The following is a 27,878-nucleotide window of genomic DNA, read 5'->3' on the forward strand; positions in this document are numbered from 1 at the left end:
TATCACAGGCGGCGTTTAACAGATCAGCACAGGGTATGTTGCACAATGATCACATCATAATTTCAATGTTGCTGGCTAAGATTCGTCTCAAGGGCCTAACTAGGTAATGTGCTTGCTTACTGTTTTCAATCCATGAGTTTTTTGAGAAACTAGATAATTAATTTTAGCGTGTAAAGTCTGTTTTCTGCATTTGCAGATAGAATTATGGATTGTAGGGAAGGTTCATGTGTATTGTTTAATACTTGTGATAACTTCTGTTTTCTGAATAAATGGTACAAACATTAATTTGAGGGAATTGTGTTAGTAAAAGCTCCAACTTCCTTTCTCAGTGAACCGTCGTCGTATGATGTGGAGTTCCAGCACTTTCTTTGTGGTCGAGAGATTGTACTGAATGGGTCATCTGTGTCAAAGATAGATTATCTCACCACAGAACAAATCGAGGGAATGGAGAGACTGAGCCGCTTACCAATCTTCTTTGATCTAACTTCCAAAGTTCAGGAGGATGTCGTAAGTTGCATTAATGCTGGTTATGTTTTGAGTATTTTGATTCCACCCACCATTTTATCAACAGTCTTTCTTGTGGATTAAGAAAAGGTGAAATTTGTTACATCTGGTGAAATGGAGGATAAAAAATTATATTTGTTAACAACTTCATTATTTGCACAACCAGCAAATGCAATCCATGTTGTTTTTTTTAAATACCACAGTATTCTGTAAGCTGCTTAAGTAACTTTCCCAACTTTATCAATTTCAGCAATTTATGCACTAAAATCTGATCCTTTTGGGTTTGTTTATTATATCACCTCTCATGCTTCCTATGACAATGTACAGTGCCCTCCTTAATGTTTGGGACAAAGACCCATCATTTATTTATTTGCCTCTGTACTCCACAATTTGAGATTTGTAATAGGAAAAAAATCACGTGTGGTTAAAGTGCACATTGTCAGATTTTAATAAAATCACCATGGAGAAATTACAGCTGTGTTTATACATAATCTCTCCATTTCAGGGCACTAAAATGTTTGGGACACATGGCTTCACAGGTGTTTGTAATTGCTCAGGTGTGTTTAAATGCCTACTTAATGCAGGTATCAGAGAGCTCCCAGCACCTAGTCTTTCCTCCAGTCTTTCCATCACCTTTGGAAACTTTTATTGCTGTTTATCAACATGAGGACCAAAGTTGTGCCAATGAAAGTCAAAGAAGCCATTATGAGACTGAGAAACCAGAATAAAACTGTTAGGAGACATCAGCCAAACCTTAGGCTTACCAAAATCAACTGTTTGGAACATCATTAAGAAGAAAGAAAGCACTGGTGAGCTTACTAATTGCAAAGGGACTGGAAGCTCAAGGAAGACTTCCACAGCTGATGACAGAAGAATTCTCTCTATAATAAAGAAAAATCCCCAAACACCTGTCCGACAGATCAGAAACACTCTTCAGGAGTCGGGTGTGGATTTGTCAATGACCACTGTCTGCAGAAGACTTCATGAACAGAAATACAGAGGCTACACTGCAAGATGCAAACCACTGGTTAGCTGCAAAAATAGGATGGCCAGGATAGTTTGCCAAGAAGTACTTAAAAGAGCAACCACAGTTCTGGAAAAAGGTCTTGTGGACAGATAAGATGAAGATTAACCTTTATCAGAGTGATGGCAAGAGCAAAGTATGGAGGAGAGAAGAAATTGCCGAAGATCCAAAGCATACCACCCTATCTGAAACACGGTGGTGGGGGTGTTATGGCCTGGGCATGTACGGCTGCTGAAGGTACTGGCTCACTTATCTTCATTGATGATACAACTGCTGATGGTAGTAGCATAATGAATTCTGAAGTGTATAGACACATCCTATCTGCTCAAGTTCAAAGAAATGCCTCAAAACACATTGGCCGGCGGTTCATTCTACAGCAAGACAATGATCCCAAACATACTGCTAAAGCAACAAAGGAGTTTTTCAAAGCTAAAAAATGGTCAATTCATGAGTCCCCAAGTCAAATCACCCGATCTGAACCCAATTGAGCATGCCTTTTTTAATGCTGAAGAGAAAACTGAAGGGGACTAGCCCCCAAAACAAGCATAAGCTAAAGATGGCTGCAATACAGGCCTGGCAGAGCATCACCAGAGAAGACACCCAGCAACTGGTGATGTCCATGAATCACAGACTTCAAGCAGTCATTGCATGCAAAGGATATGCAACAAAATACTAAACATGACTACTTTCATTTACATGACATTGCTGTGTCCTAAATGTTATGGTGCCCTAAAATAGGGGGACTGTGTATAAACACTGCTGTAATTTCTACATGGTGAAACCAAAATGTATAAAAATGGCCTTTATTAAAATCTGACAATGTGCACTTTAACCACATGTGATTTTTTTCTATTACAAATCTCAAATTGTGGTGTACAGAGGCAAATGAATAAATGATGGGTCTTTGTCCCAAACATTGTGGAAGGCAATGCACTGTAACTCTTCAATTTTTTCTACATTTAGCTTTCAGCAGCATCCCTGACCATATGACCAGCCTGTCTTTTGCTCCTTAAAGTTGGTTTCTATCTTTGCAGATTTCAAATTTTGTATCACTTGAAACTAAAGTCTTATCTACCCAAGAACAAAAGTGGTCCTGGTATAGACCATCAAGGGAACATATTCCAGTAAAACAAAGTCTCTTACAGGTTTTTTTTGTTGTCATTCTAGCTATTATCATCTGTGAACTTGAGTCTTACGGATAGGCTTCACTGACCTTCTACCCTTCTTGTGACTTCTCAAAGTTAAATAGGATTTTCTTTTACTAATTCATGCTATCTTTCTCTAATCAAACTACATTTGCTCCTGATGATAATTTTGAAACTTTCTCCACCAATCAAAAGGGGCTTGTATGTGCTGGATTCTTTCACTGCCTCTTTTTGTTCAAAGATTTATACTTACAGATCTTTAGTCATCTGGTTTCATTCCTTTTATTACAAATATTTGGAGCATGATGGCCAATGGTCCACAATTGCCATCCACCGTTTTCTCAGTGACCTAGGATGAGCAATTGGTTCACATTACCAGAAACCTTTCTGTTACCTGCTTTTTATTAATTTTAAATGTCCAATATTTCAACCATCCTCATGTCAGACTCTAGCGGCATCCTCCTCCTAGGTTAATTGCTTAATTTGCCCGTGAGATGTTCTCACTGCTTCACTGCCTGTTTACTGTTTACATGCCTGTAGAAGATTACTGGATTTCCTCTTACATTTGCTGCTGGTCTTTGCTTATACTTTGCCTTCTTTTTCATTTTGCTTCTGGGATTTCTGTAATATTGGTTTGATTCTCTTCTGCAAAGCACCTTCTTCTGGTGATGTAATTTATGAAAGGCACTGCATCAAAGCTATTCATAAGTAATTTAGCAATGGTATTTTGAAAATACTGCCTTTTTTCCAGCACTGGAACAAATGTTTTAAATTTCGATTATTGATAAACCACTGATTTATAATTAGGTTTCCAGGTTTTGCATGACATTTTTGATCTAATTTATATTAATATTATTTTAATGCAGCAATTTAACATTTGGGTGGAGAGCAGTTCACCTGAACAAACGGTGCCTTTTTTGTGGCCCGAGGAGAAACCTCTCAGTAAGTTTTTTAACCTTGATTTTCATTGATATGGGCAGAATGCATTCATGTAACTATTCATGTGTCAGGTAAGGTAATAAGTTACTTTCTTTTTGTCCAGCTCCCATTGGGCAAGCATTCCATCGACTGCTTCTGATCCAGGCCTTCCGGCCCGATCGCCTCTTGGCCATGGCTCATATCTTTGTGGCTACAGTTTTAGGAGACACTTTCATGTCCACAATCGAACAGCCATTGGACCTGGCAACTATTGTGGAGACCGAGGTATGAGATTGAAATGGCTTTTTGTTTTCCAATGCATGGAGAATGAATTCCAAGTTATTGTTTATTTTTCGCTATAAAATCGGGAAAGAGAATGCTTGACTCCTTCCAAGGAGCTTGATATTTCTATTCATTCAATCTTCTCCTGCATTTTGATATTTGTGAATGGGTAACTCATACTGACTAAAATATTGAGGTGTGCATTTTAAATGGATACATTTTCAATCTTTTGAAATTATTTTGTTTTTTATAGACATTGTTCTAGTCTGCAGCCAAGTAACTTGCTTGGCTAGTTCAGCATAAAATGTGAAGGTTTGTTTCTATATGCAGGATGAGCTATTTATATCACTTTTGTTTAGGTGAAACCAAATACCCCTGTTCTCATGTGTTCTGTACCTGGCTACGATGCTAGTGGACGTGGAGAAGATCTCGCAGCTGAGCAAAACACACAAATTACATCAATTGCCATTGGTAAGAGTTCTTTGGCTTCTGTAAATATTGTGTGCTCACTGAAATTTGTTTACCTTTGTCGTGGTTTAAGATCTCAAGTGGATGCTTCTATTGAGTATTTCATTATTTTATCTGCATGTAGGTTCTGCAGAGGGTTTCAGCCAGGCAGAGAAAGCTATTAATACTGCTGTGAAATCTGGCAGGTATGCTGTTCTGTTTATCTCACCAGTACAATATGTTCTTCACATACATAGAGAGCAATCTTGTAGTTTAAAGTACTTGCACTCCGATACTGTTGTGTTGTAAACAACCTATTCCCTATTGCCTTAAAAGGTGGGTGATGTTGAAGAATGTACATCTAGCCCCTGGGTGGCTCATGCAGCTGGAGAAGAAGCTGCACTCCCTGCATGCACATGCCAACTTCCGACTCTTCCTTACCATGGAGATCAACCCCAAGGTAGAACACTGGAATCTGACTGAATTGCTCACGTTTATGAATTTTGAGCTTCATGGATATTAGATTAGTTATAGCCACTTCCATTGCTCATACATAGCTAAAAGATGTAAAGGTAGATTCATTTATATAGCAGCAGGGAAAGCAAATATTTTGTCTTCTGTAAGCCTTTACAAAGACCAGGATATATATTTAAAAAGTTTAACAGGACAGTAGTTTCTGTTTTGCTTTATAACGTATTAGTTATCTTTAGATCACTATTAGATAGGCATAAAAAGACAGTGCTGGGGTAATTCAGCGGGTAAGGCAGCATCTCTTTAGAACATGAATAGGTGACTTTTCAAATCGGATCTCTTCTTCAGAATCTGATTGTGAAAAAAAGTCCCACCTGAAAGGACGCCTATCCATGTTGAGTCCGAAGATGGGTCCCGACCCAGAATGTCACCCGATCCATGTTCTCCAGAAATGCTGCCTGACCTGCTGAGTTACTCCAGCACTTTGTTGGGTTTTTTTGTAAGCCAGTATTGACAGTTCCTTGTGTCTCAATGTTTTTCATTGTCTGATGAACAGAATTTTTATAACAAAGCACAAGTTTTAAGTATTTTACTGTCCAACTGCTGATTTTTGATTTAGAAAGCAAACCTTTTTTGCAGGGCAAATTGTTTGGAACTTCTTAACTAACCCTTTAATTTGTTTGCAGGTTCCAGTGAACTTGTTGCGAGCAGGCCGCATATTTGTATTTGAACCTCCACCTGGCGTGAAAGCCAACATGCTGAGGACTTTCAGTAGCATCCCAGTTTCCAGGATGTGTAAAGTAAGAATAAACTTAGATTTAACTCCAAATGTTTAAATGGTGAATGAGGATAGAGCTCCCTGGGTCCTCATCTTTCACCTGACCAGCCTACCCATCCAACACATCAATCTCCGACATTTTCGTCACCTACCTCCAACATGATCCCACAGAGACTGCTCCCTCCACAGCTCTGATTCACTTATCCCTTCTCACCAAGTACTTTTCCTTGAAACCGCATGAGATGTAACACCTATCCCTATACCCTCTCCCTCTCATCCATCCATCCCGGGACCACAGCAACCTTTCCAGGTAGAAACATAGAAAATAGGTGCAGGAGTAGGCCATTCGGCCCTTTGAGCATGCACCGCCATTCAATATGATCATGGCTGATCATCCAACTCAGTATCCCGCACCTGCCTTCTCTCCATACCCCCAGATCCCTTTAGCCACAAGGGCCACATCTAACTCCCTCTTAAATATAGCCAATGAACTGGCCTCAGCTACCTTCTGTGGCAGAGAATTCCACAGATTCACCACTCTCTGTGTAAAAAAAAAAAACTTTCTCATCTCGGTCCTAAAAAACTTCCCCCTTATCCTTAAACTGTGACCCCTTGTTCTGAACTTCCCCAACATCGGGAACAATCTTCCTGCATCTAGCCTGTCCAACCCCTTAAGAATTTTGTAAGTTTCTATAAGATCCCCCTCAATCTTCTAAATTCCAGCGAGTACAAGCCGAGTCTATCCAGTCTTTCTTCATATGAAAGTCCTGCCATCCCAGGAATCAATCTGGTGAACCTTCTCTGTACTCCCTCTATGGCAAGAATGTCTTTCCTCAGATTAGGAGACCAAAACTGTACGCAATACTCCAGGTGTGGTCTCACCAATGCCCTGTACAACTGCAGCAGAACCTCCCTGCTCCCTGCTCCTATACTCAAATCCCCTCGCTATGAATGCCAACATACCATTCGCATTCTTCACTGCCTGCTGCACCTGCATGCCTACTTTCAATGACTGGTGTACCACGTTGCATCTCCCCTTCTCCTAATCGGCCACCATTCAGATAATAGTCTGCTTTCCTGTTCTTGCCACCAAAGTGGATAACCTCACATTTGTCCACATTATACTGCATCTGCCATGCATTTCCCCACTCACCTAACCTATCCAAGTCACGTTGCAGCCTCCTAGCATCCTCCTCACAGCTAACACTGCCCCCTAGCTTCGTGTCATCCGCAAACTTGGAGATGTTGCATTCAATTCCCTCGTCCAAATCATTAATATGTATTGTAAATAGTTGGAGTCCCAGCACTGAGCCTTGCAGTACCCCGCTAGTCACTGCCTGCCATTCTGAAAAGAACCCGTTTATTCCTACTCTTTGCTTCCTGTCTGCCAGCCAGTTCTTTATCCACATCAATACTGAACCCACAATACCGTGTGCTTTAAGTTTGCATACTAATCTCTTATGTGGGACCTTGTCGAAAGCCTTCTGGAAGTCCAGATATAACACATCCACTGGTTCCCCCTTATCCACTCTACTAGTTACATCCTCAAAAAATTCTATAAGATTCGTCAGACATGATTTACCTTTCATAAATCCATGCTGACTTTGTCCAATGATTTCACCACTTTCCAAATGTGCTGCTATCCCATCTTTAATAACTGACTGGCATTTTCCCCACTACCGATGTTAGACTAACTGGTCTGTAATTCCCCGTTTTCTCTCTCCCTCCCTTTTTGAAAAGTGGGGTTACATTAGCTACCCTCCAATCCTCAGGAACTACTCCAGAATCTATAGAATTTTGAAAAATTATCACTAATGCATCCACTATTTCAGGGGGTTCCTCCTTAAGCACTCTGGGATGCAGCCTATCTGGCCCTGGGGATTTATCGACCTTTAATCCATTCAATTTACCTAACACCACTTCCCGACTAACCTGGATTTCACTCAGTTCCTCCATCTCATTTGACCCCCGGACCCCTGCTATTTCCGGCAGATTATGTCTTCCTTAGTGAAGACAGAACCAAAGCAGTTATTCAATTGGTCTGTCATGTCTTTGTTCCCCATGATCAATTCACCTGTATCTGACTGCAAGGGACCTACATTTGTTTTAACTAATCTTTTTCTCTTCGCATATCTATAAAAGCTTTTGCAGTCAGTTTTTATGTTCCCTGCCAGTCTTCTTTCATAATCTATTTTCCCTTTCCTAATTAAGACCTTTGTCCTCCTCTGCTGGACTCTGAATTTCTCCCAGTCCTCTGGTAGGCTGCTTTTTCTTGCTAACTTGTACGCTTCATCTTTTGTTTTGATACTATCCCTAATCTCCCTTGTTAGCCACGGATGCACTACCTTCCCTGATTTATTCTTTTGCCAAACTGGGATGAACAATTGTTGTAGTTCATCCATGCGGTCTTTAAATGCCTTCCATTGCATATCCATCCTTTAAGAATCATTTGCCAGTCTATCTTGGCCAATTCACGTCTCATACCCTCAAAGTTACCGTTGTTTCTGAATTAACTATGTCCCTCTCCATCCTAATGAAGAACTCAACCATATTATGGTCACTCTTGCCCAAGGGGCCACGCACATCAAGACTGCTAACTAACCTTTTTATTCAAAAAAATGCTGGAGTAACTCAGCAGGTCAGGCAGCATCTCGGGAGAGAAGGAATAGGTGACGTTTCGGGTCGAGACCCTCTTCAAACTAACCCTTCCTCATTACTCAATACCCAGTCTAGAATAGCCTGTTCTCTCGTTGGTTCCTCTACATGTTGGTTTAGAAAACTATCCCGCATACATTCCAAGAAACCTCTTCCTCAGCACCTCTATATGTAGATTGAAGTCACCCATTATAACTGTTTTACCTTTGTTGCACGCATTTCTAATTTCCTGTTTGATGCCATCCCCAACTCTACTACTACTGTTAGGTGGCCTGTACACAACTCCCACTAGCGTTTTCTGCCCCTTAGTGTTTCGCAGCTCTACCCATATCGATTCCACATCCTCCAAGCTAATGTCCTTCCTTTCTATTGCGTTAATCTCCTCTCTAACCAGCAACGCTACCCCACCTCCTTTTCCTTTCTGTCTATCCCTCCTGAATATTGACTATCCCTGGATGTTCAGCTCCCAGCCTTGGTCACCCTGGAGCCATGTCTCCGTAATCCCAACTATATCATATTCATTAATAACTATCTGCACATTCAACTCATCCACCTTATTACGAATGCTCCTTGCATTGAGACACAAAGCCTTCAGGCTTGTTTTTACAACACTCTTACCCCTTATACAATTATGTTGAAAAGTGGCCCTTTTTGATTTTTGCCCTGGATTTGTCTGCCTGCCACTTTTACTTTTCACCTTACTACCTATTGCTTCTACCCTCATTTTACACCCCTCTGTCTCTGCTCATGCTCCCATCCCCCTGCCACATTAGTTTAAATCCTCCCCGACAGCACTAGCAAACACTCCCCCAAGGACATTGGTTCCATTCCAGCTCAGGTGTAGACCGTCCTGTTTGTACTGGTCCCACCTCCCCCAGAACTGGTTCCAATGTCCTAGAAATTGGAATCCCTCCCCCTTGCACCATTTTTCAAGCCACGTATTCATCTGAAATATCCTCCTATTTCTACTCTGACTAGCACGTGACACTGGTAGTAATCCAGAGATTATTACCTTTGAGGTCCTACTTTTAAGTTTATCTCCTAGCTCCCTAAATTCACCTTGTAGGACCTCATCCCGTTTTTTACCTATATCGTTGGTGCCAATGTGCACCACGACAACTGGCTGTTCACCCTCCCCCTCCAGAATGTTCTGCAGCCGCTCAGAGACATCCCTGACCCTTGCACCAGGGAGGCAACATACCATCCTGGAGTCTCGCAGAAACGCCTATCTATTCCCCTTACAATTGAATCCCCTATTACTATAGCCCTTCCACTCTTTTTCCTCCCCTCCTTTGCCGCAGAGCCACCCATGGTGCCATGAACTTGGCTGCTGCTGCCTTCCCCTGATGAGCCATCTCCCCCAACAGTATCCAAAATGGTATATTTGTTTAGGAGGGAGATGACCGCTGGGGACTCCTGCGCTACCTGCCTACTGCTATGCTGGCTAGTCCGCTTAACCTTTACCTGCAGTGTGGCCAACTCACTACGTGCTATTCACGACCTTCTCAGCATCGTGGATGCTCCAGTATGAATCCAACCGCAGCTCCAACCGTTCAATGCGGTCTGCCAGGAGCTGCAGCTGGACACACTTCCTGCACACGTAGTCATCAGGGACACCGACAATATCCCTGATCTTCCACATGTTGCAGGATGAGCACTCCAAGGTGAAACAGAGCTTCATGTATACCTTCTCTAACCTCATGTACTGCATTTGGAATTCTTGATGTGGCCTCCAGTACATCAGCAAGACCGGGCATAGACTCAACGACCATTTCGCCGAATACTTGTACTTGGCCCACCAAGGCCTAATGGATCTACTGGTTGCTAACCAATTTTACTCGTCTTGCCATTCCCATACTGACCTTTCTGCCCTGTGGCCAAAACGAGGCCACACGCAAACTGGAGGAACAGTACCTCATATTCTGCTTGGTTACCCTACAATGTATGAACGTTGAATGCTCCAATTCTAGATAACTACAACTCCCCCCCCTTCCCGTGCTCCATCTGGACTCACACCTATTTCTTCCTCTAACTTCACAGTTTGCAACAATTCAATCATTTTCTTACATATTCTGTCTTTTCATCTCTGGCCTTTGTCCAACCATCTGCCTATCAAAAAAAACTCAACTGTATTCACCTATTACCTGCCAGGCTTGGTCCTGTCTCTTATCCATCTTTCCTTCTCCCTCCCCACAATCCGTCTGAAGAAGGATCCCCACCCGAAACGTCTCCTCTCCATGTTCCCAGAGATGCTGCCTGACCTGCTGAGTTACTGCAGCACTTTGTGTCTTTTTTTGTAATCCAACATTTGAAGATCCTTGTTTCTACAATAATTTACTGTGGTTATTTTATGTAATTGAGGCCTCACAATCCATCCCTAAATGCCCATGGAAACATTACTGTTTTAAAGAAGAAAGTTTTTGAAAGCTCCAGCAAAATGTTTAGCCAATCGTTGTGTGGGGATAACCTTGCCTGAATGTATTGTTCTTTCAGGCACCAAATGAGCGTGCACGGTTGTATTTCCTCCTGGCCTGGTTCCATGCTGTTATCCAAGAACGTTTGCGATATGCGCCCTTGGGATGGTCCAAGAAATACGAGTTTGGTGAATCAGACTTAAGATCAGCCTGCGATACAGTGGATACATGGCTGGATGACACAGCAAAGGCAAGTCTGCAGAACATTGAAAGTAATGCAAAGACAACATAGAAACATAGAAAATAGGTGCAGGAGGAGGCCATTTGGCCCTTCAAGCCAGCACCGCCATTCATTGTGATCATGGCTGATCATCCACAAACAGTAACCTGTGCCCAGCTTCTCCCCATATCCCTGGATTCTGCTAGCCCCTCGAGCTCGATCTAACTCTCATAGTTACATGTCATAGCTGTATCGATTAAATCATAATGACACTACTAAATATAAATACTGTGGCTGTGCAATGTAAAGGAGATGATTAGTTCCATGTTGTTAGGATTTTGGGGCAAGATTCAAATAAATAACCTGGACGCTACTGATTACTACCAGTTGTCCGAAACACATTCTTGGTATTTACCTCTTTAATAGACGGTCAGTCTGCACTTGGGTTGAAATTAATTACCTTTTGTTGTGGAATAATGTGAAGCTACCCATATTTACTTAAATTCAGAGGGTATTGTCGATTTAGAATTCTGAATTGTTGTGGATATCTTTTTTAAACTGATAAGTATATTTTAGTTGGTTAGAATAAAGGGGAGGCCATTTAAAACTGAGGTGAGAAGGAATTTTATCACCGAGAGAGTTGTGAATTTGTGGAATTCTCTGCCACAGAAGGCAGTGGAGGCCAAATAACTGGATGAATTTAAGAGAGAGTTAGATAGAGCTCTGGGGGCGGAATCAAGGGATATGGGGAGAGGTTACTGATTGTGGATGATCAGCCATGATCACAATGAATGGCGGTGCTGGCTCAAAGGGCCAAATGGCCTCCTGCACCTATTTTGTCTATGATATACAATAAGCATACTGCTGTTTTTTTATAATTTGTGGTGTTTACAGAGGAGGCAGATAAATTATTGAATAATCAGGGCGTCAAGTTCTCTGGAACTGGCACGGAAGAGTGGCAGGAGGCAGATAAATGGTAATATTGAGCGGTGGGGTAGTCTTAGGCTGCTTGGTGGCCTATTCCTTCCAATTATGTGCATCAGTATGTTTCCCTGCGAACATTAGATCTTTGGGTGTGTCTAATATCTCAAACAGGAATGAGCTGTCTCAAAATAAGTGCTCATTTTGGGACCGAGATGAGAAACTTATTCAAGGGATTCTGAATCTCTTGAGGATTCACTCCCCATGAATGAATGAATGAATGAATGAATGAATATTGGGTTGATTAGAATTGGCCAAGTCAACTAGCTAATGTAATCTTCTAATTCAATACTTGATTGAAACCCAAACTACCTTTTGTTATAGGCAATGATTTGGTCGCCAACAAACAAAATCAATAAATTTGCCCATCCATTGAGAAATCCATTGCAATGAGAACCCACAATCGGTCTGTGCATGAAGTTTAAGGTTGATCATTTATTTTCGGTCCCAGTAAAGAGAGGGTGCTGCAGTGAACCTGTTGGTTGATTTCTAACCTACTTCAACAATTTTTCACATGAAACAACTTGCTTTGCTGCAGGGGCGCCAGAACATTTCACCTGATAAAATTCCTTGGGCAGCTCTGAAAACCCTGATGGCACAGTCCATTTACGGAGGCCGTATTGACAATGAATTCGACCAGCGGTTGCTGAATTCCTTCTTGGAGCGATTATTTACCACCGCTAGCTTCGACAGTGAATTCAAATTGGCATGCAAAGTCGATGGACATAAGGATATTCTAATGCCAGATGGAATCAGGTAAAGACCATTTAAACAGCAATTAAATCAAGTTAAGATGTTTGCTGTAGGACATGGTTTGTGGAATTGTTATTTAATTAACAAATGTTGATTTGCATGCAGGCGAGAAGAATTCATACAATGGGTTGAGATGCTTCCTGATACTCAGACTCCATCCTGGCTGGGTTTACCCAACAATGCTGAGAAGGTGCTTTTAACCTCACAGGGTAAATATTAGATTTCCAATTACTTTAGTTGAAAATGTTGGGTTTTGAAAAGCCAACGATACTTCCATATAATTTTAGAAGAAAGTAAAAACATAGAATATGCTTTCTTCCAATAATATATTGAAGTGACCAAAGAAAAGATCCATGGATAATTTCATTAAAATGGCTCTCAGGTTGTTGCTGATCAGACAAACTACACAAACGTACATGCTCTGAAAAAAACCAGACTAATTTAATGACATTGTGTTACACAAGCACAGAAAAACATGTCAGATACAGAACTAATATTGGTAGAAGAAAAATCTGTTATTTTCTCAATGTAATCTTTTCCTTGTGAAATCGTCACTTTTTTATTTTGGATTTAAATTGGTCTCTTTACCCACTGTATATCCATATGTTTAAATTGAGAAGCATCCTAGCTGCGCTATCTTGATCATTTGAACCTTATCTGATTCAGGCGCTGGCATGCTCAGCAAGATGCTGAAAATGCAGATGTTGGAGGATGAGGATGACCTGGCTTATGCAGAAACCGAGAAGAAGCAACGCACAGGGTCCACCTCAGATGGACGGCCAATCTGGATGCGAAGTCTTCACACCACAGCCTGCAACTGGCTCCAACTTATTCCAAAGTCACTTAACCATCTTAAACGCACAGTCGACAACATTAAGGTTGGATTAATTTTATGTTTTAAAGTTTAGGGCAAATTATGTATTTGAGTTAGATAGAGCTCTAGGGGCTAATGGAATCAAGGGATATGGGGAGAAGGCAGGCACAGGTTACTGATTATGGATGATCAGCCATGATCACAATGAATGGGCCACCTAGTGCACCTATTTTCTATGTTAAAAAGCTACTTTTCACGTGAGCCCTAGAAGTTACAGGATTTGCAAGGAGTAATTAGTTACTGGCACAATGGCAGCCAGTGTGGTGTGTAGTTGGGTATAGTTGAACATTAATCAAATATGATTCATCCTGTGAAAGATTTAATAGGAACCCGAGAGGCAACTTGTTCGCACAGAGGTTGGTGGGTACATAAAAGGAACTGCCAGAGGAGGTAGTTGAGGCAGGCACTGTAACAATGTTTAAAAGACAATTGGACAGGTACATGGATAGGAAAGATTGGCAAGACCAAGCATAAACCTGGCGACCATTCCGCAGAGCACTTGTGCTCGGACAATCAAGACCTACAGGATCTCCCAGTAGCTAACCATTTTTAACCCCTTCCCATTCCCATATTGACCTTGGGGAGGCCTGTATTGCCAGAGTGATACCACACGCAAACAGGAGGAACAACACCTCATATTCCACTTGGGTACCTTATTACCCAAGTTATGAACATTGAATTCTCCAATTTTAGGAAACCCTTCACATCCCTCCCTCCTCCTAGATTTGCATCTATTTCTCACCTCCACAATTCACAACTATTCAATCCTTTTGTCTTGCTCCTTTTTCCATCTCTGACTTTGACAAACCATCTGCCTATCAAATCCCTCTGTTCACCTATTACCTGCCGTTCTTTGTCCTGCCTCTCCTCTTTTCAGTCTGAAGAAGGGTCTCGACCCGAATTGTCACCCATTCCTTCTCTCCAGAGATGCTGCCTGACCCGCTGAGTTACTCCAGCATTTTGTGTCTAACTTTGATTTAAACCAGCATCTGCAGTTTTTTTCCTGCACATTTTGTCTCCACTCTTCTAGCTTTCTTTCATCTCCCCCTCACCCCCCCTTATAATCAGTCTGAATAAAGGCCCAACCCGAAACGTCACCTATCTATGTTCGTTCATCAGAGATGCTACCTGACCTGCTGAGTTACTTCAGCACTTTGATAGGAAAGTTTTAGAGGGGTATGAGTCAAGCTTGGGTAAATGGAACTAGCTTGGTGAGCATGAACCAAAGGGTCTGTTTCTGTGCTGTATGACTGGTTAACAATGACTGGTCTTCAGGATTATAGCTGGTATGTTGGAAGAACCTATAACCTTTGCTGTATTCAAATAATGCAACCACATAATTTGGGTTGAACCAGCTAATAACGGTCTTGTAATGAATAAGAGTTAACTACAGAACACAAGCTAAAGCTTGGTGCAAATTATTTATCATCCCTCATACAGGTTTCCGTTACATTGATACTGGGTTGTACTGGAACCACTTTGTTAAATGCTTAATTGTCACTTTATGAGGGGAAAACAGAGCAGCAGTCAGCCGCAGCAGCAGCAGCAGCACCAAGTTGTGTTGCTTGGGAAGTATTGTGTGGAGTTAGTAAGGAGTAAGACCTGTGTGATCTCCCGGACAAGTTTCGATCGCCTAGCTTGGGGTCGGAGAGGAATTTCCCAGATTTTTTTTCCCCAAATTGGCCTGGGTTTTTAATCCGGTTTTTCGCCTCTCCCAGGAGATCACTCAGTTCTTTTGGGTGGGCAGTTGGAGTAGCGGCCGGGCGGTAGGTTTAGAAACCGAGCACGGGGCTTTGTTTGGGGAGTATGAGTGTCAGGGCAGTTTATTGTTCTGGGTGTCGGATGTGGGGAATCTGGGAGTCTGATAGTCTTCCAGACATCCACATCTGCGCCAGGTGCGACGAGATGGGGCTCCTAAGGGACCGTATTAGGAACCTGGAGCGGCAGATTGATGACCTCCGTCTGGTCAGGGAGAGTGAGGAGGTTATAGAGAGGAGTTAGAGAGAGGTGGTCACTCCAAGACCACGGGAGGTAGACAAGTGGGTCACGGTTAGGGGGGGCAAGGAGCAGAGGCAGGGACTAGTGAGTACCCCAGTGGATGTACCCCTTGGCAATAAATACTCCTGTTTAGGTGTTGTTGGGGAGTACAGCCTACCTGGGGGCAGCGACGGCGCCCGGGCCTCTGGCACGGAGTCCGGCCCTGTTGCTCAGAAGGGTAGGGAAAGGAAGAAGAGAGCGATAGTGATAGGGGACTCTATAGTGAGGGGGTCAGATAGGCGATTCTGTGGACGCAGTCGGGAGACCCGAATGGTGGTTTGCCTCCCTGGTGCCGGTGTCCGGGATGTGTCTGAGCGTGTCCAGGATATCCTGAAAGGGGAGGGAGAGGAGCCAGAGGTCGTGGTACATATAGGTACCAACAATATAGGTAGGATAAGGGAAGAGGTCCTGAAAGGAGAATTTAGGGGGCTAGGAAGAGTGTTTAAAAAAATGGACTTCCAAAGCGATAATCTCAGGCTTACTGCCTGTGCCACGCGATAGTGAGAATAGGAATGGAGTGAGGTGGAGGATAAATACGTGGCTGAGGGACTGGTGCAGGGAGCAGGGATTCAAGTTTCTGGATCATTGGGACCTCTTCTGGGGGAAGTATGACCTGTACAAAAAGGACGGGTTGCATCTGAACCTGAGGGGAACCAATATCCTGGCGGGGAGATTTGCTAAGGTAATTGCGGAGACTTTAAACTAGTACGGTTGGGGGGAGGGACTCAAACACAGATAGCTAATAGGCAGTGTGTGAGGCAGGAGGCATAAAAGGGAAACACTCAGACCCAATATGTAGGAGAGAAAGAAGTGAAAAGAAATAAACTGAGAATAAGAAATGATGGGTCCCTTAAATTTGTATATTTTAATGCTAGGAGCATTGTAAGAAACGTGGATGAGCTTAGAGCCTGGATTGATATCTGGAAGTATGATGTTGTGGCGATCAGTGAAACATGGTTGCAGGAGGGTTGCGATTGGCAATTAAATATTCCAGGATTTCATTGTTTCAGATGTGATAGAATCGGAGGGGCAAGAGGTGGGGGTGTTGCATTGCTTGTCAGGGAGGATATCACAGCAGTGCTTTGGCAGGACAGACTAGAAGGCTCGATTAGGGAGGCTGTTTGGGTGGAACTCAGAAATGAGAAAAGGTTAGCAACACTTATAGGGGTGTATTATAGACCGCCAAATAGGGAACGAGAATTGGAAGAGCAAATATGTAAGGAGATAGCAGATATTAGTAGTAAGCACAGAGTAGTGATTGTGGGTGATTTCAATTTTCCGTACATAGACTGGGAATCACATTCTGTTAAAGGGCTGGATGGTTTGGAGTTTGTAAAATGTGTGCAGGATAGTTTTTTGCAGCAATACGTAGAGGTACCTACCAGAGAAGGGGCAGTGTTGGACCTCCTGTTGGGAAATGAGACGGGTCAGGTGACAGAGGTATGTGTTGAAGAGCACTTTGGGTCTAGTGATCACAATGCCATTATAACATATATTTCAATATAATTATGGAGAAGGTCAAATCTGGACCAAGGGTTGAGATTTTGGATTGGAGAAAGGCTAATTTTGAGGAGATGAGAAAGGATTTAAAAGGAGTGAAATGGGACATTTTGTTTTATGAAAAGGATATAATAGAGAAATGGAGGATATTTAAAGGTGAAATTTTGAGAGTACAGAGTCTTTATGTCCCTGTTCGGTGGAAAGGAAAGAATAATAATTTGAAAGAGCCGTGGTTTTCCAGGGAAATTGTCTATATGGACTTCAGTACCAGTAAGGCATTTGACAAGGTTCCACATGGAAGGTTGATTAAGAAGGTTAAATCGTTGGGTATTAATAGTGAGGTTGCAAGATGGATTCAACAATGGCTGAATGGGAGATACCAGAGGGTAATGGTTGACAACTGTATGTCAGGTTGGAGGCCAGTATCTAGTGGAGTACCCCAAGGATCTGTGTTGGGTCCACTGTTGTTTGTCATTTACATTAATAATCTGGATGATGGTGTGGCAAATTGGATTAGTAAATATGCAGATGACACTAAGATAGGTGGTGTAATTAATAATGAAGTAGAGTTTCAAAGTCTACAGAGAGACTTGGGCCTTTTGGAAGGGTGGGCTGAAAGATGGCAGATGGAGTTTAATGCTGATAAGTGTGAGGTGCTGCATTTTGGTAGGACAAATCAAATAGGACGTACAGGGTAAATGGTAGGGAATTGAGGAATGCAGTGGAACAGAGGGATCTGGGAATAACTGTGCATTGTTCCCTGAAGGTGGAATCTCATGTGGATAGGGTGGTGAAGAAGGCGTTTGGTATGCTTGCCTTTATAAATCAGAGCATCGAATATAGAAGTTGGGATGTAATGTTAAAATTGTACAGGGCATTGGTGAGGCCGAATCTGGAGTATGGTGTGCAGTTCTGGTCGCCAAATTATAGGAAGGATGTCGACAAAATGGAGAGGGTACAGAGGAGATTTACTAGAATGTTGCCTGGGTTTCAGCACTTAAGCTACAGAGAGAGGTTGAACAGGTTGGGTCTTTATTCTTTGGAGCGTAGAAGGTTGAGGGGGGACTTGATAGAGGTTTTTAAAATTTTAAGAGGGACGGACAGAGTTGACGTGGGTAGGCTTTTCCCCTTGAGAGTGGGGAAGATTCCAACAAGGGGACATAACTTTAGAATTGAGGGACAAAAGTTTAGGGGTAACATGAGGGGTAACTTCTTTACTCAGAGGGTGGTGGCTGTATGGAATGGGCTTCCGGTGGAAGTGGTGGAGGCAGGCTCGATTTTATTATTTAAGAGTAAGTTGGATAGGTATATGGATGAGAGGGGATTGGAGGGTTATGGTCTGAGAGCAGGTAGATGAGACTAGGTCAGAGAGAGTGGTCGGCGTGGACTGGTAGGGCCGAACGGGCCTGTTTCCGTGCTGTAGTTGTTATATGTAGTTTAATGTAGATAAGTGTGAGGTTATTCACTTTGGAAGTAAGAATAGAAAGGCAGATTATTATCTGAATGGTGTCAAATTAGGAGGAGGGGGAGTTCAACGAGATCTGGGTGTCCTAGTGCATCAGTCAATGAAAGGAAGCATGCAGGTACAGCAGGCAGTGAAGAAAGCCAATGGAATGTTGGCCTTCGTAACAAGAGGAGTTGAGTATAGGAGCAAAGAGGTCCTTCTACAGTTGTACCGGGCCCTGGTGAGACCGCACCTGGAGTACTGTGTGCAGTTTTGGTCTCCGAATTTGAGGAAGGATATTTTTGCTATGGAGGGTGTGCAGCGTAGGTTCACTAGGTTAATTCCCGGAATGGCGGGACTGTCGTATGTTGAAAGGCTGGAGCGATTGGGCTTGTATACACTGGAATTTAGAAGGATGAGGGGGGATCTTATTGAAACATATAAGATAATTAGGGGATTGGACACATTAGAGGCAGGAAACATGTTCCCAATGTTGGGGGAGTCCAGAACAAGGGGCCACAGTTTAAGAATAAGGGGTAGGCCATTTAGAACGGAGATGAGGAAGAACTTTTTCAGTCAGAGAGTGGTGAAGGTGTGGAATTCTCTGCCTCAGAAGGCAGTGGAGGCCAGATCGTTGGATGCTTTCAAGAGAGAGCTGATAGCGGAGTGAGGGGGTATGGGGAGAAGGCAGGAACGGGGTACTGATTGAGAGTGATCAGCCATGATCGCATTGAATGGCGGTGCTGGCTCGAAGGGCTGAATGGCCTACTCCTGCACCTATTGTCTATATGGAACTGTGGCTGTTGTGTTGGTTGTGGAGTTGCTTAGCACAGTAAACGTTTCCTATGTTCCTGATGGAGGTCATACAGTGTTGTAACAACATGTGGGTACTTTGTTTTCAGGTATGCCTCTGTCCTGCTTACATGCTAACTTCTGAGGCAAATCGTGGGCTCAGGCCTTACTTTGGATATAGTAGAAGTGATAGAACCCATATTGTTTGTACTGCTATATTTCAAATGAGACATCAAATAAAGATCCCTTACCGCTAACTTTTGATGCCCTTGTTCCCTACAACAGCTTCCCACTGTTCATTTGTTATTTGGGCGGGCACTCCATCTTGACTCTCCTGATTTGCATCAATGTGGATATTGCAAAACAGTTTGGTCTTTTTTTCGGGAATTGAAAACCAAAAGACTAGGCATCCACAATGAATTCCTGGTTTTGGCCGTACATCAGGAGATCTGGCTGCATCACTTGAAGCACCAGCGGGTTTTGCTCTCCCCTTTCAAAACCAATCACTAATTTAGTGACCCTAAAGGATCCCTGCTTTTCACCAGTAATGCCTTTGATTTGCCCGGTCACCTCCACTCTTGCCATAAACTGTAGGCAACCATGGACTACATTGTCACAAAAGAGTTAAACTATCGGCAACTCCATCTGCCATCGTTTCACAACACTTATTTCCTTTGTGAAATCTCATCCCTCGCCCCACCACACTATTGATTATCAGATTTCCTCATTATGACAATTTTTAAATATAAATGTCTTCCATTTCAAAATCAGTTTCTTCTTGGGAATCTGAGCTTGATTCATTACTTTTCCATCTCCATCCTCTAAGTCATTGAACAGTTATTTCCTTAATGTATCTGTAGACTGAATGAAGGAGATGACAGAACTACAGTGATTTTCACATCCAAATATATTTTGTTCATAATTTTGACGTTTTCCTAAATTATGGCCCAATTGTTATTTTTTAAGCTGTAACCTGGGTTGTGGTAGAAGATGCTGAAAATGAAAGCAATTACTGATTTTATACTTGAAGAATGTAAAAAGACAAATTAAAAATATTAATGGAGACTGCGACCAGATTTATAATGTCTTTCCATTCTTTTGATAGTAGACAGTAATAACTATTAATGTAGTTAAAATGTCCATTATCATCTGTAGTACAAAACAAAGGGAAGAATTACACAAATGTTTATCTTTACAGGATCCGTTGTTTAGATTCTTTGAAAGAGAAGTTAAGTGTGGAGCAAAGCTTTTACATGATATTCGCCAGGACCTTGCTGATGTAGTGCAAGTATGCGATGGGAAGAAAAAACAGACCAATTATCTGCGGACGTTAATTAGTGAAATGGTGAAGGGTAAGGAAATTAAGCTGGAGTATATATTTTGTAACATTAAATGAAAACATTTTAAACGGTATAGCTTTTGAAATAGCGGCACAAAGTTACGTAAAATTATATATTGTACTGAAATCACATCTAGGGTTAACGATGGGGCGGAGCCGGTAATGTGGTAAATTTCTCAACCTTGTTTAAATAACTCTACTGACTCAGTGGTCTTCATGCATGGAGGAGTATTTGCCTGTCAAGTGGACCCTAATCTTCGGTTCCTGCACAGTGTCCCAATAGTTACTGGATTGCAATATACTGTATGGGAAAAAATGTTGGTGCTTTGGTAGAAAACACAAGCTGAGTTGATATTCAAAGAGACTTGTACCACAGCATCTGAAAGCTAATGTGCTGGTGCAGTAACGCATTAGGAAGGCAAGTGGTCTTTAGTGGGAGAGGATTTGAGTTTAATAAGATGGATTGAAAATGTTTTACAGTAATTGATGTTGCCTTAGTGAGACCGCTTCAGCAGTTTTGATTTCCTTACTTAAACAAGATATGCTTGCTGTAAAGTGCAATGAGAATTTACCTAGTTCCCAAAATGACGAGAAGAAATGTGAGCTGGTCTCATTCCAAACGGGCACAACTTTTAGAAAGCTGAAAAGGATAGATATTTGTTGTTCTCGACTGAGTAGTCTGGAGTTACAGTGCCCTCCATAATGTTTGGGACAAAGACCCATCATTTATTTATTTGCCTCTGTACAATTTGAGATTTGTAACAGAAAAAAAATCACATGTGGTTAAAGTGCACATTGTCAGATTTTATTAAAGGCCATTTTTATACACTTCGGTTTCACCGAGTAGAAATTACAGCTGTGTTTATAGATTGTCCCCCCATTTCAGGGCACTATAATGTTTGGGACACATGGCTTCACAGGCGTTTATAATTGCTCAGGTGTGTTTAAATGCCTCCTTAATGTAGGTATCAGCGAGCTCTCAGCACCTAGTCTTTCCTCCAGACTTTCCATCACCTTTGGAAACTTTTATTGCTGTTTATCAACATGAGGACCAAAGTTGTGCCAAAAAAAGTCAAAGAAGCCATTATGAGACTGAGAACTAAGAATAGAACTGTTAGGGACATCCGCCAAAACCTTAGGCTTACCAAAATCTACTGTTTGGAATATCATTAAGAAAGATAGCACTGGTGAGCTGACTAATCGCAAAGGGACTGGCAGGCCAAGGAAGACCTCCACAGCTGATGAAAGAAGAATTCTCTATAATAAAGAAAAATTCCCAAACACCTGACCGACAGATCAGAAACACTCCTCAGGAGTCAGGTGTGGATTTGTCAATGACCACTGTCCACAGAAGACTTCATGAACAGAAATACAGAGGCTAAACTGCAAGATGCAAACCACTGGTTAGCTGCAAAAATAGGATGGTCCAGTTACAGTTTGCCAAGAAGTACTTAAAAGAGCAACCACAGTTCTGGAAAAAGATCTTGTGGACAGATGAGACAAAGATTAACTTATATCAGAATGATGGCAAGAGCAAAGTATGGAGGAGAGAAGGAACTGCCCAAGATCCGAAGCACACCACCTTATCTGTGAAACACGGTGGTGGGGGTGTTATGGCCTGGGCATGTATGGGTGCTGACGGTACTGGCTCACTTATCTTCATTGATGATACAACTGCTGATGGTTGTAGCATAATAAATTCTGAAGTGTATAGACACACCCTATCTGCTCAAGTTCAAACAAATGCCTTAAAACTCATTCTACAGCAAGATAATGATCCCAAACGTACTGCTAAAGCAACCATGGAGTTTTTCAAAGCTAAAAAATGGTCAATTCTTGGCCTACGTCATTCACCCAATCTGAGCCCAATTGAGCATGCCTTTCATATGCTGAAGAGAAAACTGAAGGGGACTAGTCCCCAAAACAAGCATAAGCTAAAGATGACTGCAATACAGGCCTGGCAGAGCATCACCAGAGAAGACACCCAGCAACTGGTGATGTCCATGAATCGCAGACTTCAAGCAGTCATTGCATGCAATAAGATACTCTTGTTTACATGACATTGCTGTGTTCCAAACATTATGGCGCCCTGAAGTGGGGAGACTCTGTATAAACACAGCTGTAATTTCTACATGGTGAAACCAAAATGTATAAAAATGGCTTTTAGTAAAATCTGACAATGTGCACTTTAACCACGTGTGATTTTTTTCTATTACAAATCTCAAATTGTGGAGTACAGAGGCAAATAAATAAATGATGTGTCTTTGTCCCAAACATTATGGAGGGCACTGTAAGTGATCACAGTCTTGAGTATAAGGTCGGCTAATTAGGACTGAAATGAATAGATATCTTTCAAAGCCTGGTGAAGCATTAGAATTCTTTCTCCTGTTGGGCTGTGGAGACTCAGGCATTGATTTCAGTTTTGAATGAAATTAGACTTTTAGATATTGGGGGAAATCAAAGATTACGGAGGTACGGTAATAAAATGGTGTTGAAATAATCTGCCATGATCTAATTGAACGGCCGTCAACCCCTGCTTCTGTCTGTGTTATGGATTAGAAATTTGAGCATTGATTTGCTTCTTTTAAAAAAACTGGGGTTATTTGAAAACAAATGCCATAGCGCAGATACGGTCATGGCTCAATTCAATTTTGTCCATTAAAGGAGTAACATGTAACTATTAGATGCAAAGTGCTCAGTAAAAGTTGATTTTTAAAAAATTTACAATTCAGAATTCTCTTCCTCTTTCCTTGCCCATTAAAGGTATTTTGCCTCACAGTTGGATCCGTTACACAATCCCTGCAGACATGACAGTCATTCAGTGGGTGGCTGACTTCAGTGAACGCATAATGCAGTTGCAGCAGATATCCCAGGCAGCATCTGCAGGCGGTGCTAAAGAACTGAAGGTTGGTAAACATACCTACTTCATATTTATATACACCCACTTTATTATTGTTCAATATTGGTGTTTTCATGACAAGAGGCTGTTTTAAAAAATATACAGCTGATCGGTTTTATGAAAAGTGACTGCATTAAGTGAGCTCCATGTACAATTATCTGCCTTCAGGAATGTAGTAAGAACAGGTTTAGGATTGTACTTATATATAGAAGTGAACATCCTATCATGGTATTCAAAGGATATTGGGCAAATTGACCTTAATTAAAACAATGGTTGAAATATATGGAATGCTGGCATAAAATGGTTTCCTGCTGTTATTTTTCCTGCAGAATCTCCATGTTGGCTTGGGTAGTTTGTATAACATATTGTCTTTTTTTGTAAGCACACTTGTTAAGCTAACAAAAATTAACACACTAAAAATGTATTAAAATCAGAAAGGCTTTCATTCATTTGAATGAGGTTACCATGCCCCAGCACAGGCTCTCAGGAGATTCCCTATCACTCTTGTAGAGCATTCATTCCAGGTAATTGTAGTTTCTTCATCTACCACCTTTGTACAGAGTACTGATCCTCTACTCAACATGTATTAGAGAACATCTCTGTTTACCCTTAACTGATCATATAGTTGAAGTAATTTGTTAAAGTCTCACCATTAGCAAACAATGATGTGAAGCGACGTTAGTTATAGAAGTGAACATCCTATCATGGTATTCAAAGGATATTGGGCAAATTGACCTTTCTTAATTAAAACAATGGTTGAAATATATGGAATGCTGGCAGAAAATGGTTTCCTGCTGTTATTTTTCATGCAGAATATCCATGTTTACTTGGGTGGTTTGTACGCGCCAGAGGCTTATATCACAGCAACACGGCAGTACGTGGCTCAAGCAAACAGCTGGTCGTTGGAAGAGCTTCGACTGGAAGTCACTGTCACCAATAATCAGAACTCAGTACTGGATGCTTGCAGTTTTGGGATAACAGGTTAGTAGTGACAATGGATACCACAATGAGTTACCATGATATAGAATTTGTCATTAGGGAAATCTGTCACATTGCAGAACTGAGCTTTATCAACATTTGGAGCTTTCCTCAGTAAATGTTCTATTTGAACTATTTTGCAGGAGTATGCCAACAGTTGATTCAGGAGTCCACAGCAGCTAAAATGATCGCTTTATTAATGCTAATAGCTTTCATTCAGTTTTGGTCACTTCACATGACCATTTTTCTCCACTTGTCATTATTGTTTGTCCAGTTTATGGCAACGCGGGTACATTTGGAAAGTGTTTAGTATATTTTCCCACAAATTATGCAGTCTTCATAACGACTAGTTACTAAAACCAACTGGTTTCCAGAATGAAAGATAAAACCAAAATCCTGTGGGTTGTAAAATACAGTATATCTTGTATTTGCTATGTACTTACGGCCTGATTCCCATTATGTTTCTGCAATGTTACATCGACAAGTCCCGTGATGACTTTTAAAAAAGTCTACATTCTAAACAATAACATTCCTTTTATATAGGCCTGACACTTCAAGGTGCCATTTGCAACAACAACAAGCTGTCTTTATCCACTTCAATATCCACTGAACTCACTCTGACACAGCTTCGGTGGGTGAAAGAGACGCATGCTGAAAAGAAAACTAATGTGGTGAGTAATTATCTATGGACAGGGGGGGACTAGCTCAGGAAGGTACCTTGATACTAAAGTTAGTGGCTTTGCAGATAATGAAGATGGTTGTGAAAGATTGCAACAGGATCTGGATCGATTGGCCGGGTGGGCGGAGGAATGGTTGATGGAATTTAATACAGAGAAGTGTGAGGTGTTGCATTTTGGGACGTCGAACAAGGGCAGGACCTACACAGTAAATAGTAGGCCTCTGGGGAGCGTTGTAGAGCAGAGGGATCTAGGAGTACGGGTCCTTGAAAGTCGAGTCGCAGGTAGAAAAGGTGGTTAAAAGAGTATTGAGTATAGAAGTTGGGAGGTCATGTTGCAGTTGTATAAGACGTTGGTGAGACCGCATTTAGAATATTGTGTTCAGTTCTGGGCACCATGTTTTAGGAAGGATATTGTCAAGCTTGAAAGGTTTCATAAAAGATTTACGAGGATGTTGCCAGGACTAGAGGGCGTGAGCTATAGGAAGAGGTTGAGTAGGCTGGGTCTCTATTCCATGGAGCACAGATCTTATAGCGGTGTACAAAATCATGAGAGGAATAGATCGGGTAGATGCACAGAGTCTTTTGTCCAGAGTAGGGGAATCGAGGACCAGAGGACATAGGTTCAAGGTGAGGGGGAAAATATTTAAAAGGAATCCGAGGGGTAAGTTTTTAAGACAAAGGGTGGTGGATATATGGAACAAGCTGGCAGAAGAGGTAGGGACTATCCCATCGTTTAAGAAACACAGGTATAGTACCTGTACACAGGTACAGGTTTGGAGGGATATGGACCAAGCACAGGCAAGTGAGACTAGTGTGTAGCTGGGACATTGTTGGCCGGTGTGGGTGAGTTGGCCCGAGGCATGGACGTTGGGCTAAACGGCTTGGTTCTGTGCTGAATGGGTGACTTGCAGATTTGATCACAAAAGCTGCATACTATTCTGGATGTGATCTTATCAACATCCATTGCAGCTGTGAAATGACATCCCAACTCAATGTCCCATCTGATAAAGGCAAACTCAAATAATTGCAAAGTGATGTATTTTGGAATGCTAATCCAGGGCAGGATATACAGTGACAGGCAGGTAAATGTTCATAAACTAGCTGTGATCACACTGATAACTTTAAAAAGCACCTCTGCTATCTGGTTCCTAATAAATTTAAAGGACATTTTGTTTTAATGCCCTTGCAACTTTTTTTCAATTTACAGGTGACACTTCCCGTATATCTGAACTTCACGCGTGCAGAGCTGATATTCACCGTTGACTTTGACATTGCGACCAAGGAAGATTCTCGCTGCTTTTATGAGCGTGGTGTCGCACTGCTTTGCACAGAATAAAACTGAGTTATTCCAATGCCAGAACTTGGCCTAGTTACATAATTACATTTGCATGTGCTTTTATTTAGAACTGATTAGTAGCTGTCTTTCAAAGTAGTGAATGATTTTGGAGGGAATTTGTTATTCTGAAAAATGGTACAAGTTAAGGGGAAAGTCTGAGAAAATATGGTTGCTGAGATTCAAGAACTGGAAAATGTAACTTGGAATTTGGTTTATGGCTGATTTCTACAATTAATAAAATTATACATCATGATTAAGAGTCTTTGAATTTGTTGGAAAACATTGAATATCTAAATATTGTCCTCTACTGGATTAACATTTTCTCAATGCTTTGTGTGCAGGAAAAAATTAACCATCAGAATTGCCATTATTAGTGGGTAGGTTCCAATTTGTTAGTGGAAGAGCCATTTAATAGACTTTTGTTCGTCCAGTTACTGTATTACCTGTGCTCTTTTCCACTCTCTTGCCTTTCCCCCATGATAAATTCCATACTCCAGTGATCAGTAAAGTTTGTGCAGCTTCCTGCTGTATCTTATCAGCCCCTACTCACAGATATATGCAGAAGGACCTGATCGAAACCTGAGAGTTTGTAGTTATGTTGGTAGGTAACCCAATGCCGTCATGTTTTCTCAAGTGTCTCGGTGTTATAGAGCTGGTAGAAATGCATTTTTGCTGTCTTTGTTAAAACCAAAACCAATGCCATCCTTTATATAGTCATACAGCTTGAAAACAAGTCCTTTGGCCCATCCAACCTGCGTTTGGCCCCTAATCCTTCTAAATCTATCCTATCCATCTACCTGCCCAAATGTTTTTTTTAAATGTTGTGATAGTATCTGCCTCAACTATCTCCTCTGGCAGCTTGCTCCATGTACCCACCACCCTTTGTTCAGATTTCTATTAAATCTATTATCCCCTCTCACCTTAAACCTATGTCCTCCAGTTTCATGATTCCACTACTCTGGGTAAAAGACTTTGTGCATTCACCCTATCTATTCCTCTCATGAGATCACCCCTCATCTTCCTGCGCTCCAAGGAATAAATGTCCTGGCCCGTTTAACTTCTTCCTATAGCTCAGGCCCTCAAGTCGTGGCAATGTCGTCATAAATCGTGTCTGCACCAATTCCAGCTTAGCATTAATGTTACAACTGAGAATGTGTGCAGTAGAAATGAGCCTATGGGGGGGGGGGGGGGGGGGGGTGCGTATCAGGAAAATGTTGGTGCTAACTATGTCAATAAATCAAGGATTAGCACTAAAATTAAATGATTGGCTTCAGCTGTTAGCGCACATGCTGAAGGGCACATATGAAGATTGTTCTCACCGTTCCCTGGTGCCTGCGGTGACTCATCTGCTCACTCGTCTGTGCTCCTTTCTGAATACCCTTTATCTAATAAACTATCATCTGTCACA

The 27,878-nt window shown here is 41.8% G+C and overlaps 1 protein-coding gene across 2 annotated transcripts in view; it reads left to right on the forward strand.

The window, feature by feature from the left end:
- Positions 1-26,717, forward strand: part of dync1h1 (dynein, cytoplasmic 1, heavy chain 1) — a 109,090-nt gene extending 82,373 nt beyond the window's left edge. For both annotated transcript variants that reach the window (XM_078406036.1, XM_078406037.1), the window contains exons 62-78: positions 9-103; positions 330-507; positions 3,540-3,615; positions 3,716-3,876; positions 4,233-4,344; positions 4,466-4,526; positions 4,657-4,780; positions 5,478-5,591; positions 10,718-10,888; positions 12,378-12,595; positions 12,698-12,801; positions 13,259-13,470; positions 20,438-20,591; positions 23,342-23,484; positions 24,290-24,458; positions 24,999-25,126; positions 26,342-26,717. In XM_078406036.1, coding sequence (XP_078262162.1) covers positions 9-103; positions 330-507; positions 3,540-3,615; positions 3,716-3,876; positions 4,233-4,344; positions 4,466-4,526; positions 4,657-4,780; positions 5,478-5,591; positions 10,718-10,888; positions 12,378-12,595; positions 12,698-12,801; positions 13,259-13,470; positions 20,438-20,591; positions 23,342-23,484; positions 24,290-24,458; positions 24,999-25,126; positions 26,342-26,470 — 2,349 coding nt within the window. In that variant the 3' untranslated portion in view covers positions 26,471-26,717. The remainder of the gene's footprint in view (positions 1-8; positions 104-329; positions 508-3,539; positions 3,616-3,715; positions 3,877-4,232; positions 4,345-4,465; positions 4,527-4,656; positions 4,781-5,477; positions 5,592-10,717; positions 10,889-12,377; positions 12,596-12,697; positions 12,802-13,258; positions 13,471-20,437; positions 20,592-23,341; positions 23,485-24,289; positions 24,459-24,998; positions 25,127-26,341) is intronic.
- The last annotated feature ends 1,161 nt before the right edge of the window (positions 26,718-27,878 follow it).

This window comes from Rhinoraja longicauda, chromosome 10 (assembly GCF_053455715.1).
Source record: "Rhinoraja longicauda isolate Sanriku21f chromosome 10, sRhiLon1.1, whole genome shotgun sequence".
Classification (NCBI taxonomy): Eukaryota; Metazoa; Chordata; class Chondrichthyes; order Rajiformes; family Arhynchobatidae; genus Rhinoraja; species Rhinoraja longicauda.